This window comes from Arvicola amphibius, chromosome 2, assembly GCF_903992535.2.
Source record: "Arvicola amphibius chromosome 2, mArvAmp1.2, whole genome shotgun sequence".
NCBI classification, from domain to species: Eukaryota; Metazoa; Chordata; class Mammalia; order Rodentia; family Cricetidae; genus Arvicola; species Arvicola amphibius.
In genome coordinates this window covers 94,940,389-94,956,208 of record NC_052048.2, presented here as the reverse complement: position 1 = coordinate 94,956,208, position 15,820 = coordinate 94,940,389, and the positions used below count along the sequence as shown (strand labels likewise).

The following is a 15,820-nucleotide window of genomic DNA, read 5'->3' as shown; positions in this document are numbered from 1 at the left end:
TGCCTTGCCACCATCTTGTCAGGTCCAAGCTGCCAGCCGGATAGTTCCACAGAGCCCAGAAAACACTGAAGTAACCAGATTCCCCAGGATGTGGCCAAGTACCCCAACTCTCCAACACCCACAAGCCAGCAGAAAGTAGTCTCCAGAGACTCCCAATGCCCCATTCCCACCAATCAACTACCCGTAACCACCCCCAAATTTTTATAATAAACAAAAGGGTGAAATGTTATCATTTCCATCACCTAGCACTTTGGCAAAATTGTCTAGCCACCCCAAGTGCTGGCACTTCCGGGTTCCAGGGCTGCGCATGCACCATCAAGTGCTCAGGCAACTTACATAGCCACCCAGGGCCCTCAAGCCCTATGTGACCTATGTGCAGCATGCTCACATGATCTATGCATGGGACAGCTATATAAGCCCCTGTCTGCCTGCGTTAGGCAGCCTTTAAAAGCTGAACCCGCCTGCTCCATGCTTTCTTCTTGAACCCACTTTCTCAGGCCTGCACACGTCTTTCTCTCAATAACCTCCTAAAGTGGGTTCTGTTGTGTGTTTTGTGATCCGTTCTCACTCGCAAATTCCCCCTTAACATCTTACACTGGCCACATGTTGGGAAGATAAAACAAAGGAAAACTTCACTTACGTTACATTTCAAACTCCCTAGGTATCTAGATCTACTGTAAGCACTAACTAGGATTTGCCTCTCTGGAGCCTGTGGATAGAAATAAGGTAGCCCTTTCCATGAGCATGTGTGAGCTTCAGGCCTGTCTGTGTGTCTGGCAGGGTTGGGTGAAGATCTAGATAGTTCAAGATGAACAGGGTTGACAGGAGAAGTAAGCCACATTCCCCTCTCCAGTTCCTACCAATAACAATGCTGAAATTTCTATTAAACTATTTTTATATATTTATGGTCCTGCACTCATGTGGTGCACATAAATTCATGTGGCTACAAACATATGCATAAAAATAATGAGTCTTAGAAATTTGAAGCTATCTTTTGTGCAAACACCGAACAGAACTGTGAGAGTTATTCTTGCTAGAGATGGTAACTTTTAGTGAAGTCCATAAAGTATCAGGGGTCCCAAAACAATGTCAAAGTGTGGTGTGCAAACTATAAAAATTCTTAATTACTTCAAAGAATGTTAAAAGTAAAAATTGTTTTTATAATAAAAGTAGTGTATTATTTACCTATTTCCAGCATGTTGACATCATACTCAAAATGTAAATGCAATTGTAGGGGGAGCTGTGAGGACTTACATAACAGTCACGATGGGGCACTGACATTCCATGTAAGAAGTAGTTAAGTTTATTAAGTAACAATCACGGTGTCTATCTGACAACATTCCACGTGAAGAAGTGAGGTCTGTGATGTCACTGTGTAGACAAGTGTCATCAGGATCTGTACAATCATGTGAACCGGGAGCTGTCAGAGCCTGAGCTTTGTGAGTAACTTTTCTTTTCCTTCAAAAAGCAGCTGACAAATATCTGGTACATACTTTCTTCAAACTGAAAAAGTCTGCCAATTCAAGGAAAACAGTGCACAATATTTGTTTTCAATGATAAAATTTGAAAAAAAAAAAAAAGGAATCTTACATCTCCCACTCTTAGCTTGACAGTATCTGAAAAAAAAATCAAGATTTATCTGATGAAAGCCTGGTGCTCAAGGTACCACAGGCAACTTCTTGACACTGAACAACGCAATGTCTCAACATTTGAGTGATCTTCATCATCCAGTGTGCCAATACTTCCAAATGCCTAATGCAATTACATTTTTATTTTAGATTTCTTGCTGCAGCTAGTATTTAAAACATTTCATGCTTGGGTAGAATATCAAAATACACCCCAAAGTAGTGGCTACTACACCATGCTCTTTCCTAACCACATGTCTGTGTACACTGACTTTTCTTTATGACTGCAGTCAGAACAACAGTCTAAATGTAGAAACAGGGCACAGAGTTCAAGCCAGCTGCCTGGGATGGCCCTCCCTAATTGTTCAGCTGCTGCTGCCTGTGAGGCTCTGAGCTCCCAGCTTCCAGCTGTGGGGAGCTGTGGCCCAGGCTCCAGTGTCTTTTGCTGATGCAGTCACCATTCGAGTCACCTCTCAACCATAAATGACCCTTCACCACCACTCCTGTAACTGCCCACTACCCACACTTTTGTAAGAACCTCTAATAAATAAATTGGAATACCATAGTCAGGCTTTGGTGACAGCCAGACCCACTATTGCTGGTTCCCTTTCTGGGGTGAGGAGACACGTGCTCACATCTCCCTGGGAACAGTGTTAGCCACCCTAACATGTCTGTACCTGAGACAAAAGTGTTTCCAGTTGCTGAAATTAACAAGGTGGGGCCACTCAAACCAACTCAGCAATTCAGGCTGCAGCAGGTACAAATCTTATCCTTTTCCTCCCTACAGACCCGTCACCTCAAGCACTGGAGAGTGTAGCCACTACATATGACACAATGCTATTTGGTGAACGATGTCCCCAGAGCATCTGAGAATTCTGCTAATGCAAATGTTAATTAAACAACTGTTGGGACAAGTAGGGAAAGAGACCATTGGCATACTCGCTGTGGATTCAGCCCATGAAGCAGACGTCAGGAAATTCCTGTCTGAATTTTAGTATCTCAACAATTGCTGACTGTCTTGCTAGGCGCTCTAGAAAAAGCTTACGTATTCTTTCTAAAGATTTCTCTCTGAATTAACTGTGGGCACGCTCCTGAAAACTGCGTATTGTGGATGAGTAACACACACTCACTGTACACTTGCAGCATCGTGCACAAGCTGTGGGAACATCTGGTGTTTTGAAAATTTCAACAAATCCAGTTGTATTCCATCTTCCAAATGTGTCCTCTAACATGTGGGGCTTGTGTCTCATATCACACACTCTCTCTCTTTCCTCCCTCCGTTCCTCTCTCACTCCCCCTCCCTCCCTCCATGTCTCAGCGCTGCATATTTTCGAATACCCATTTTATCTAAATGCCACAAATATCCACTCTAACCAGAAAATAAAAAGCCAAACAATTAATAAAATAGGGAGAGATTTTAAACCTAGACTAAAGATACAGATTGTAAGGCAATTATTTTACGTTTATAATTTTCCTAGTGCACTAGAAAACTCACTTTTGAGAACAGTCCATGAGAAAGCAATGCTGCACCTGGATTACTCCACCTGAGTTAAGGGAACAGCATAGTAATTGACTGAATCTTCCCTGAGCCAGCCATGTGTTTTTTTCTCATAAAATTACACACACAAACAACTGTGTCACACACTTTCAAATAGTTCACAAAATCTTGAAAGCCTATGATTAAGGTTGGTTTAGGGAGCGTACAGTGTATTTTTAAATCTTGAAGACTAAGATGACATAGACAGAAGCTACAACTCCAAGTGGAATCTAGATGTCACTCAAGTTGTCATATTCAATATCAGCTTAAGAAGACTCAGGGCCACTACCACTTGGCTCACACCACAGCTGAAGAAGGTCCAGGGCCACTACCTGGACAGACCACCACAGGCATGCTCCCACTTACCACACACCAGACTGGACCACTGCTGGCTTCACATAAACTACTTAAGATACCCAGCAGCCTGAGGGTAGCCGGGAGCCTATGCTGAAGGAAGGGTCTTCTGGCCAAGTCCTTGTCAGCTCCTTCAGCAGCGCTCAGGCTTCAGCTCAAGAGCCAGATTTTGACTTCAGACTCCTAGGTGGATTGGTCCCTTCCCACATGTTACACACTCCCTACTTATTTAAACTTAGCTCTGCTGTGGCCATGGCCCATGGCAGGCAGCTCTGGGATGCCCTCTGGCGGGCTCTAGGACCCGAGGCTCCACTGACCTGTTGCTATCAGTTCCTACAGGTAGGGACGCATAATGACTACAAAAGGACATGCATAGCTTCCTTCAGGTCAAACTGTGGCTCCCTTTTACCAGCTTTACTTTGCCTCTAAAATCAGGTAACCATACACATGGTGGTTTGAATAGGCATGGCCACTATAGACTCAACTGTTTGAATTTTTGGCCTATAGGAAGTAGAAATAGCACTATTAGGAGGTATGGCCTTATTGGAGGAAGTGCATCACTATGGGGGTATTCAAGCTATACCCAGTGTGTGTCTCAGTTCACTTCCTGTTGCCTCAGTTCCTGTTTCCAGTACAATGTTTGTGTGCACTCCATGACCCTCCATGGCGATAATGGATTGAACCTCTGAAACTGAATGTTTTCCTTTAATAAGAGCTGCTGTGGTCATGGGGTCTCTTCACAGCAACAGACACCTTCTTCATCCTTAGCCTCCTCTGGAAGAGGCGAAAGTCTAACAGATTCTCACAGCTGATGCATGACATGTGCAAGCTCTTCTTAGACTCATCTTGCTAGCTTTTCTCTAAAATTACCTTTATTTCCTTCTGAAAACAAGGATTATCCCCATTTCAAAGCAGTGGCTGTAAAACCCAAAATCAGGTTATTCAAATTAGTTGGATTATATTAATCAAAAATGAAAAGGTTCTTGGTTACCCAGAGCCTGGAATCTTGTGAATGACTAAAACCTAGAACCCACCGGGTCAAGCACCAGACGAAATCTTTGCAAGGCTTTGAAATTATCCTACAGGACCGTTGTAATAGCAGCCCAATACTAACTACAGCAAATCATTTCAGGAGAGGTACTGCATACACCTGCTGTCGTGGAGGAAGAAAAAGGTAGTGCAGGTGTGGAGAAGAGAAGGTAAACAGTGATGGTGAAGGCGGAGGCTGAGAGAGATGCTAAGAGGCACAATGCGGGGCCCAAACAGTAACTATTGATGAGGTTGGGAGAGCAGGTCTCAAAACGGGGTCAAAGGGCTCAGATACCAACACAGAGCACCAGCAAGGATGGCATGCATCCCAGAGACACCCAATCACCATGTCCTTCTCTGCATCGTTCATATTCACGGAGAAGATCCTAAGGGCTCGACCAGAGCCCAGAAAGGTATCAGACTAGGTCCTCAGTAAAATGAAACAAGGATAGACAACGGGCTCCCTTACACTTCACAATTTAAAAAAAGAACAAGAAGGATGTGCTATGATAATTATGACACAGCCATAAGAAGAATAACAGCTCAATATATACGAGTAAATCACTGCTTTTTATTGTTTCTTTATATGTAATTGGAGAAAGTGATTTCTCAATTAAGCTCAGTAAAAAAGAGAAGTCAAATGTATTTTTTTCTACTTCAAGGAAGAAAATAAAACCAAATCTATAGAATGTAAGCACAATTTTCTTGTTTCCCAAAGTACTCTCAATCTACCTTCAAATAGTTTTTCCGTTACCTTAGACACAGCTTCTGGAGAAAATGTAATTGCATCCACAACAGCGATGAGGTCATCTGGACACAGGCGATCAAAGTACTTCAGGCAGACGTCATAGGCATGCAGCCACTCGGGGGATGACTGTGGGGCCTGCTTGATGAGCTGAGGATCTCCGGTCCAGAACAACTTCTGCAACCAGACGGTGTACAGAGAGCTGGGGGAAAGCATCCGCCCATCCTTCTCAGGGATTCTGGGAGCAAGTTTGGAAATAGATAGGATGTTCTGACTCGTGAGCACCGGCTCCAGTGCTCCCAGAGCATCCCCACTTTCATCTGTCAACTTCTTATAATTAAGACCTATGGGGAGAAGAGAATGGGAGGAAGTGGCTGACTTGAGTGGAAACGCACACGCTTCTAACATACAGAGCCCCTTGGATGGCTAAATTAAAAGACAGCAATATATACTGTGAGCTTTAGGCTTTCAAGAGAAGATCAGATACTAGTTCTAGCCCCAGCCTGGACCTACACTGGGCAATTCCACATCACTCAACTTACACAACTCTCCGTGTCCTTCTCTGTACTGTTGCCTTGCCTACAGGTCATGCCCGCTCTGCACCTACGCTGTCTTCCATAAGCACAGTCACCAGTCTACCCATTTGTCACCAGCTACTTAAGACAGCTCTCAGAACAACTGATAACATAAAGGACATTCTCACAGTTGCCATGAAAAGAAGATGCATATAAGCCAAAGTGCCACATAGTATGGAGCCCTGCAGAGATTTAAGGTAGGTGACACCTTTCATTTCCCAGCTATAAGAGCTAGAAACCATTCTACCCAATTCTAAAATGCAGGTGCAAAGCTTCCTCTTTACACGTCCTGCAAATATTTTATTTTGTGTGTGCGTGTGTATGTATATGTATATATATAATTTACATATTTAAGATTGCACAGAAATATATGCAGGTATGTGAGTACCTGCATCCATGTCTGTGCACAACATGTGTAGGTGGCCATGGAGGCCAGAAGAGGGTGTTGGAGCTCTTGGAGCTGAGGTTGTATAGGAAATTGCAAACTACCTAACGAGCATGCTGGGAGCCAACCTAGGACTTCAGTAAGAAAGAGCAGCAAGTGCTCTAAACTGCTGACCTACCTTTCCAGCCCTACAAACGCCATGACTATTTTAAATAAATGGGTTCTACTAAAGTGAAATTCTGCCAAACTGCCTAAGACTAGTGGCCCAATCATGTCATTTTAAAATAGCAAATATGACAAAAGAAGGTTGTCCATAGCAGATCCACCTGAAATCACTAGGAAATTTCAGGAGACGTCTATCTTTTCCTGATGCAGAATGTTCTCACTGCAGGGCAAAGGAGCTGGAAGATGCTAGCTAACGTCAATCTCCTCCACAGACCTGTGGATTCACTGTCAGTGACAATTTACAAACACAGCTGGATGCGGATGCCAGCGGAAGATTAATCCCTAGGTGTCACTTAGAAGGGAGGGGCCATCAGGAACATACATACGTGTCCTACCTGATGCAACGACTTTAAATTTCTTCAGTAGGCGAATGTGGGTTTCTGGTTTAATAGAAGCTGTTTCAAAGTCCGCACAGCCGCAGGTTTCCAGAAGAGTGAAGTAATACAGCAGTCTTTCATGATCGAGCCCCGCGATTGTGGGGTAGATATACTTAACCATGTGCTTATGAAAGGACTCAGGATCTGTCTTCAAAGTGTCAAAGAGATGAAGGGTTTGGGCTCGCTTTTCAATTTCTCCTGTGGACAAACTGAAATCAAGAATCAAACAGTCTATGTTATCATGTTGTTCCCTTAATAAACATGATAATAAACTCTGGGGGAAAGGCTAATTTACATATTTGTGTGTGTGTGTGTGTGTGTGTCTGTGTGTGTGTGTGTGTGTGTGTGTGATATGCTGTGGAAGGAGCCCACACAGAAGCCTGATACAGTGAGCACGTGGAAGTCAAAGGACAACTTCTAGGAGTTGGTTCTTTCGTTCTACCATGGGTCATGGGATGAAATTCAGGCCACAATGTGAGCCATCTTGTTGGCCCAGAGATAATAAGTCTTTTCTTATTAGCCACAAGACCTATGCAGTGGGTATAAAGGGAACAAACAAGAAGTAGAGGTTGGCCATCCTACTATGTGACCTTTCTCACACGTCACCACAGGCAGAACCATGGCAGCCCTAAGAAACAGGCATTCCGAAAGTTCTTTTCTTGCCAGCTAGGACATAAAATAAGACAGGACATTTATTCTAAATAATTTACGATCGCCATACATATGTGCAGAAGTACACACAAATTAAGCAATAAATAAAAATGCAAATTTAAAATGTAAGAATAAACTAGCAAGGGAAGAACAACATTTACGCATGTCTTACATCTAAAAGTATTGAATTAATATTCAATAAACATCAACTTCATGCCATGTTCAAGTAAGATTAAAACAGGAAATAATTATGCTTTCAATACTATCTATAGAACTGCTTCTTGAAAAAAAGATTCATCTTAATATTTTCATACTAATTTAAGTATCTTTTTATACTAACTCAAATTCTAACAAACTTTAATAAGAGTTATTTAAGGTTAATCTGCTGAGGTAAAGAAAAGATCAGGATATTTGTTTGCTGAACAAGTTATCTAGATTTTATTTAACTGGAGAGAGAAGACTTCATTTGGTCTCCTGTTTTCCCCTAGACAGTCAACTCAGGTTTCTAAAATCTCAGGGCCCTGGAATGGGTGTGACTCCTTAGGGCAGTCCACCACACTAATAGAAATGGCGCTTTCAATACTTGGAGGATACTGTACTTAGTCAAATAGTAAAATGACAAACAAGTTTCTTCATAATTTGAAAAAATGAGGTCTGAGAATGAAGTGAGAAAGAAAATTGTAAACAATGTAACCTCACTAAGATGACCCACACACTGTGTAACCCCACTAAGATGACCCACACACTGCGTAACCCCACTAAGATGACCCACACACTGCGTAACCCCACTAAGATGACCCACACACTATGTAACCCCACTAAGATGACCTACACACTGCGTAACCCCACTAAGACGACCCACACACTGCGTAACCCCACTAAGACGACGTACATTCTGTGTAACCCCACTAAAACGACCCACACACTGTGTAACCCCACTAAGATGGCCCACACACTGTGTAACCCCACTAAGACGACCCACACACTGTGTAACCCCACTAAGATGAGCCACATACTGTGTAACCCCACTAAGACGACCGACACACTGTGTAACCCCATTAAGATGACCCACACACTCTGTAACCCCACTAAGATGACCCATACACTGTGCAACCCCACTAAGACGATCCACATCGTATAACCCCACTAAAGATGACCAACACACTGTGTAACCCCACTAAGAAGACCCACACACTGTGTAACCCCACTAAGATAACCCACACACTGTGTAACGCCACTAAGACGACCCACATTGTATAACCCCACTAAAGATGACCAACACACTGTGTAACTCCACTAAAGATAACCCACACACTGTGTAACCCCACTAAGATAACCCACACACTGTGTAACCCCACTAAGATAACCCACACACTGTGTAACCCCACTAAGACAACCCACACACTATGTAACCTCACTAAGACAACCCACACACTATGTAACCCCACTAAGACAACCCACACACTATGTAACCTCACTAAGATGAGCCACCCAGATGAAAAGAGAGAAGGGGATGGCAGTGGAGAGGAAGAAAAAGCTTTCTACTCACTATGTCGACTCTTATGCTAGTAACTTGCAGCGGCTTAATTATCACCACACAGAAGAGAAAGTGTCATCCTGACCCACTTGGCCTCAGAGTATATTCGCTCACTATCTCGCAGAGAGACTGTGTGTCATGAAGGCCAAGCACCCAGACTAACACTGTCTTGCAAACAGGAATCCATCTTTAACAGTTTCCCTTCTAGCAACAATATGCTAAGAGTCATCCTGTCACACTTCACCCCTAACAGCCCAATAAACAGTGTTCAGGGGAAAGCAGTCTACAGCATGGACAAGGGCTCCATAGCAGCTTATTTAGCTTCATCTTGACTTAATTCTGAGTCCAGTCCTTCTCAACATTACTGTCTCCTCATCCACTCACTTCCCAGTCTGAGCTGACAAGTCAGTCTGTCTCATATACAGTTTTACCTAATTATCTTGTCAAGACAGATCCTGGAATACCTGTACATACACAAGATTAAAAACTCAGCATCTCTCTCAAATAAATTACAATGTGTTAAGATCTTCTGTAGATGTCAGTAACCAATAGTCCATTTTAATAACTTCAGAGACACAAACTGTTATCTTCTCTTTGGAACAAGAAATTAAATCTTTGCTTAGAAAACAATTCCAAAGGACCCCACTCAAAAAAGCCAACAAAATGCTAAGAAACCATTGTATACTTTTCTCTAATCTATCTAATAATTACTTTAAAAAATGGTTTAGGTGCTTTATTCCTGCACTGAAGTTTAGCTATGGAGCAGCTTATACTCTGTGTGTTGCCTACTTCTCTTTTAGGGGCTAACTACTGGAAGGCATTGGCATTGGTTGTACATAATGTACAAGGAGTAGATTTATTATGAATAATCCTATGATTAAGATACTCTGTAATGCTTTCAAGTTGTCAATAACTCAAAACTAATTCAAAACAGCATGCACTGAAGGGACTTTCATTTGTACAAGAAAACGAACTTATTTAAATAAATAATACAATTATTTATTCTTGTTTTCCCCCATTGTCCTTTCTCCTCCACCATTCCTGCAGTTCTTCTTCATAGCCGGTACTATCCCTTCTTCCTTGCCTTTTGTGCCGTGCATGTTTTGTGCAGGGGTCCCTGCTGGTTTTGTTGTGGTTGCAATGACCATGTCACATGGGGGAAACAATGCAATTCCATTAGCTGACTGAAAGGAATAGAGATAAGAGAAGAAGGCAGGGGAATGAGAAAGGAGGAGAAAAAGGAAGGCTCCTGGGAGAGTTAGAGGAAGCACAGAGAGGGGATGGGGGCAGGGTGACATGAAACTTACAAGCAACCCAGCAATACTTTAGGTCTACAACACCTCTTGGCCTTGATAACTACTCTCCACAGAAGGTCTTGTTTCTCTGAAATAAGCCAAAACTCAAACGAAAGTAATCTAACTGGAAGTAGGAGCTGGTCCCAAGTTAGACCTTCCAGAGATAGCTCCCTCTGTTAATACTCTACAATGTGTCCATCTGAGAATTTTGTTCAACACAGTTGAGACACAGCGATTGGGCATTCCCACAGAGACTAATCTCCACAGAATGAGGATCCATGAATTCCAATGGGTGACTCCAATGGATAGGTGGCTTTAGCACTGGCTACTGTGAAATGACACACCTACCCTCTGAATTCAGCCATAACGGAGAAGGGGGCAAACTGAGCTATCTAGCACAAGAAGGCCTCAAGTAAGGCATGGGTAAGTTGACGGTAACGCTTCTAGATTACCTGTAAACAGTTGCTGAAAGAACTGATATTGAGTATCTGAGATTCTATTTTTTTTTCTAACAATGGTATTCAGTGAGTTTCTTTATCAAATATTTTATTATATAAATACAGTGGTAATACTGAGACCCATGAGTAAGTTTTGTATGCTTCCCAAGGAGACAATTTGACAATAAAAGGTCAATTTTGACAAGTTTATATAACTTCATACTATTTGCATCTTTAAAAATATTCCAGTAGTTCCATAGCACAGATACAGTAACAGGCACCATCTAAAAACGGTCATCTTGTCCTGTAGCATCACTATCTGATATCCACACTGACTTGAAAAGTAATTGCTCAGATGGACTGTAGGGGTCATAGGATGAGTTGGGTAAATGTAGACTATTTTCAAAATCAACAGTAATAGATGCTTTTGAAAGCACTCCTATGTGACAGATGCTCTCTATAGATCTCTAATTTCATACCCTGTCTTGAAAAACCAAAAACAAGTCTCTAATTTCATGGCATTTTGCAAAAAAAAAAATATGTAAGTATATTTTTCAGGGAGGAAAACGTACTTGGAGAGCTCAAAGAATTTTATCAGGAACATTTTAAACAAGGGGATTGTCGGGACCTGGCCAGGCTTGCATTAGGGGAGTCACAGCACCAGGGCTGTGCCTGGCACAGGACAGACACTGACCCAAATAGACTGTTTTGATTATATCTACTTCAGGAACTTGTTGACTATGTGTAAAAAGGGAACCTTAAGAATCACACCACATTCATGCTCAGCCCTAAACAGGACATCCATATCTCCTCCTCCAAGACCCAGGAAACACTGTGAAGGAGGGGGCAGAAAGACTGAATTCCTTGCTACTGCATGTGACATGGTCATTGCAACCACGGACAAAACCAGCAGGGACACCTGCACAAAACATGCACAGCACAAAAGGCAAGGAAGAAGGGAGAGTACCGGCTATGAAGAAGAACTGCAGGAATGGTGGAGGAGAAAGGGCAATGGGGGAAAACAAGAATACTTTTTTAAAAATCACAATATAGAGATGAGTGTTGCAGAATGCTTCTATTTTGGCAATGGGAGAAATTAGTTTTTGTTCCTCTTGAAGCTAGTAGATTTATTTTTATGCAAAGCACAAATCACAGCCCTGGTCAACTTCTCTTGAGGTGAACCAAGACCAATTTTAAACACTGAGATCTGTGACCTGGGTATCCACATACAACACAGCACCTCAGGAACAGCCTTGTACTGGCTCTGCATTTCTGCTTGTTTGATTTTCAATGATCCGCATACCACATAATAAACTAAGTTACTTTAAATCTTGAGAAGCTCATATGAACTCAATTGTTGCTTATCCATCTACTAGCCACTCTAGCACTAACGTCTCTTCTTCCCCAGGGCCTTCTAGAGTGAGGCTGGAAGACCAGGTCAGTATTCAGGATTGTTCCAATGTGGCAGCTCAGGCACAAAGTCTCCCTGTGTGAGCAACAGCAACCCTCTGGCATATTCTGTTATGTGATGTTGTTTACTCTTTTGGCTTTTGGAGGCCTGCCACCCAGCACCCAAATAAATCACACACGAAGGCTTATTCTTAGTTATAAATACCCAGCCTTAGCCTGGCCTGTTTCTTGCCAGCTTTTCTTAAATTATCCTGACTACCTTTTACCTCTGGGCTTTTCTTTCTCTATTTCTATATACCTTTCTTTACTTCTTTCTGTGTGATTTGTTGTGTAGCTGGGTGGCTGGCCCCTGGTGTCCTCCTCTCCTTTTTCTCTTGCTCCTCTTCTTTCTTGTCTCTCCTTCTCCTTCCTTTGTTTTTCTATTCTCTGCCTGCCACCTCCACTCAGCATTGGTGAGGCGCCTGCCTCACTACTGGCTGTTCAGCTCACTATTAGACCATCACGTGTCAGACAGGCCAGTAGCACAGCTTCACAGAGTTAAACAAGTGCAGTGTAAACAAAAGTCACACCCCTGAAAACAATATTCCCCAACCTAATTCTGCATCTGTTGTGTCCTTCAGAACAAAGAGTTGTGTTCTTTATAGTTTATTCTGCTCCCCAAAGGGACAGTTTACTCTTCCACATCTCTACTTGAGATGGACGGAAACTTCCCAAAAATGAAATCGACGAAAAACCAGTGCAGTTACTCAAAGTCTTCAAGAACAGAGGCCCTTGCCTGTGTGTGCAAAAGGGACAGTACCTAACTCACCAACAAGAAGACAGTTTTGTGCTGTGTATCAGCCAAGTAAAAGCACCTGGGCCATTACCCCAAGGGCTAGAGAGACTGGGAGCAAAGCACAGTAAGTTTAATAAGAAGACAGAGATGGAGAATAAGTCTGAAACGCTGATGTCTTCCCACCTTTCTTAGGTCTCCTTGGCTCACCATGGTCTGCTAAGGGGCCTTCCTTTAGCTATGGAACATCAAGAACTCACACTCGCCCACAGTCTCCTTGAGATGGAAAGAATGCTCTCCCTGCACCACTCTTCAAAGGCCATCTCTTTACACACGCGAGAGCCTTCCCCACTGTGCTGAGTTCTCCATTATGCACTGCACCTGATATATTGGATGGGTGGGGGGAGAGACAGCTCCTTATCAGTGTATGAGCTCCACGAGTTTCTAACTTGTCTAGTACCTAAAACTGTTTAGTATACAAAGTCACAAAAATATTAACAATTAATAAATATAGTGCTAATTCATCAGCTAGAAATAATCTCTGGTATGGAAAAATTATACCTTGTCTAATGCTTAAAACTGAAAAATAAGAATTAACAAGAGCAAAGATAACAGGAATGGTGACAATATCAAACAAAGAACCACTGGGTTATACCGGCCTCGCAGTTCTGGCTTTAAGTTTCACAACCCTGCAGGTAAGGACAGCGGGAAGGCAGTGACTTGGAGGATTAAGATACACAATCAAGGCTAGCAGTAAGTGGCTCTGGGCAGTAGCTCTGCATCTTGAAAAAAGATCCTTTTCAAGTCCCATGCCCTTGCTACTGGGCCACACATTCACAGTCACTGTCATCGACAGGGTCCTCTAACCTGACTAGAGACGCTCCACAGTAAAGCACTACCATGTCTGCATAAGTAACTCATCAGTTTGGAAGGTGAAGGGAGAGCATGCCACAGCAGAAACGAGAGGCCAGGAGAGCCAGTGTCTGCGGGTGGGAGGGACTCTATGGATTTGCAACTAAAAGAAAGCAGTATTTTGTTTAAAACCAGTAATAGGAATAAAGGGGATCAGCTTCCAGATATAGAGACCATAAGCTAAGGAGCAGATTAGGTTTTTAGCACTTAATCACTTAAGTTGCACTCTTCTCTGCTTATGGTGAGGAAAACAGACTCCAGAGGAGGGGTCATCTAGTTTAAAGACACATACACACAGCACCCACAGGAACTGGTCCAGCCATTTGGTCTGGGGGACGACACCCTATGCATAACACTGCCATGCCTGCACCTATCTGTCAAGGTGGTGCTTCAGGTTAAAATGAAGCAGAGGTAGGAAAAGGACCAGTGGAAAAATGAACTTTATGGGTGGACCAGGGAAACTTTAGGGAACAGTAAAAAAATACCCTAAAGCCAAGGAAAGCATTTCTGTTGTTCTACTGGTTAACTGCCCAATGGCACTGGCTTAACTAAATGTTAGGCAACTTTGACAGTATTTACAAGGCTGATTTCTAATAACCAGTTAGTGTGTTTGATGAAGTCGTCAGGCAAAGTGCTGCCTTTCTAAGCAAGATACAGACTCAAACAGCACTAGGTAAATCAATATTAAGTGCACTGCCACTCACACGTAATGATGCCAGGAGGTAGCGATTTCCTGCTTTGTAATTGCTGTGCATCTGCATAATCACACTGCTTGCAGGTATAATGATATGCCAGGAGCAGCCTCGCCTGCTCCTCAATTGCCTGATAATTTGTAACATATTCAGAGACCAAGGACTCATCCTGTTTGCACAGACAACATCCCTTGTGTACCAGCCAATGAAAGAGAAAAATATACACATAATAAAAATGCCATGGTATATTTTTAAACACCACACATATCACAGAAAATATTTATTTAACCATATTACTGTGCCTAAGAATTGGAGGATTCAGCTGGGCAGTGGTGGTGCACGCCTTTAATGCCACCACTTGGGAAACAGAGTCAGGCAGATTTTTGTCCTGGTCTACAAGAGGTATTCTAAGACAGGCTCCAAAGCTACAGAGAAATCCTGTCTCAAAAAACAAGCAAACAAACAACCAAAAAACCCTAAAAGAAGAATTGGTGAATTCAGAACAATGTTTACTATCCATAGCGCCATCATCAGGGAAGAATCCAAAAAATGCTCAAACGTAGACATTAACACTTCAGTGATTACTATTAATTAAAGATGCTTAGGTTACAAAGAACTTTTGGCCTTCTGCAGGATTTGACACCTTCAGATCTCTCCATTTCTGGAATACTCTAGACATGGCTTCCTGACAGTAAGACCCTGTTTTCACGTGTCTTTAAACCTTTTGTCAGAAGCTAATGCTCTCCCAGGGAATGCAGAAGGCATCAACATCTGTCCGTGTTAGTTAGGTTTCTATTGCTGTCATGAAAACTATGACTAAAGGGACCTTGGGAGAGGAAAGGGTTTGTATCATCTCACAGTTCTACATAATAGGTCATCATCAAAAGCATCAGGAACTCAAGCAGGGCAGGAACCTGGAAGCAGGAGCTGATGGAGAGGCTATGGAGGGGGGCTGCTTGCTGACTTGCTCCTCATGGCTTGCTCAGGCTGCTTTCTTATAGAACCCAGGACTACCAACCCCAAGGACAGCACCACCTCCAATAAACTGGGCCTTCCCTTATTGATCACTAGTTAAGAAAATAAGAAAATGCCCTATAGGCTGACCTTATGGTTTCCTCCTTTCAGATAACTGCAGCTTGTGTTAACATAAAACTAACCACGACACTGTCTCAGGTCTCCCTCCATTTCTCATGTGAGTCCCTGCCAAGCGTACAGCACAGAGGTTATCCACATGCTCAGAGCTCTCAGGTCAGTCCTATGCT

At 42.8% G+C, this 15,820-nt stretch overlaps 1 protein-coding gene across 1 annotated transcript in view; it reads right to left on the bottom strand.

Moving 5' to 3' along the window:
• The window catches only part of Nbas (NBAS subunit of NRZ tethering complex), a 305,414-nt gene that overhangs the window by 81,088 nt on the left and 208,506 nt on the right, over positions 1-15,820 (bottom strand). The window contains exons 43-44 of the mRNA XM_038318917.1: positions 6,811-7,061; positions 5,300-5,634 (exon numbers count right to left, since the gene is read on the bottom strand). Of these exons, the coding sequence (XP_038174845.1) occupies positions 5,300-5,634; positions 6,811-7,061 (586 nt within the window). The remainder of the gene's footprint in view (positions 1-5,299; positions 5,635-6,810; positions 7,062-15,820) is intronic.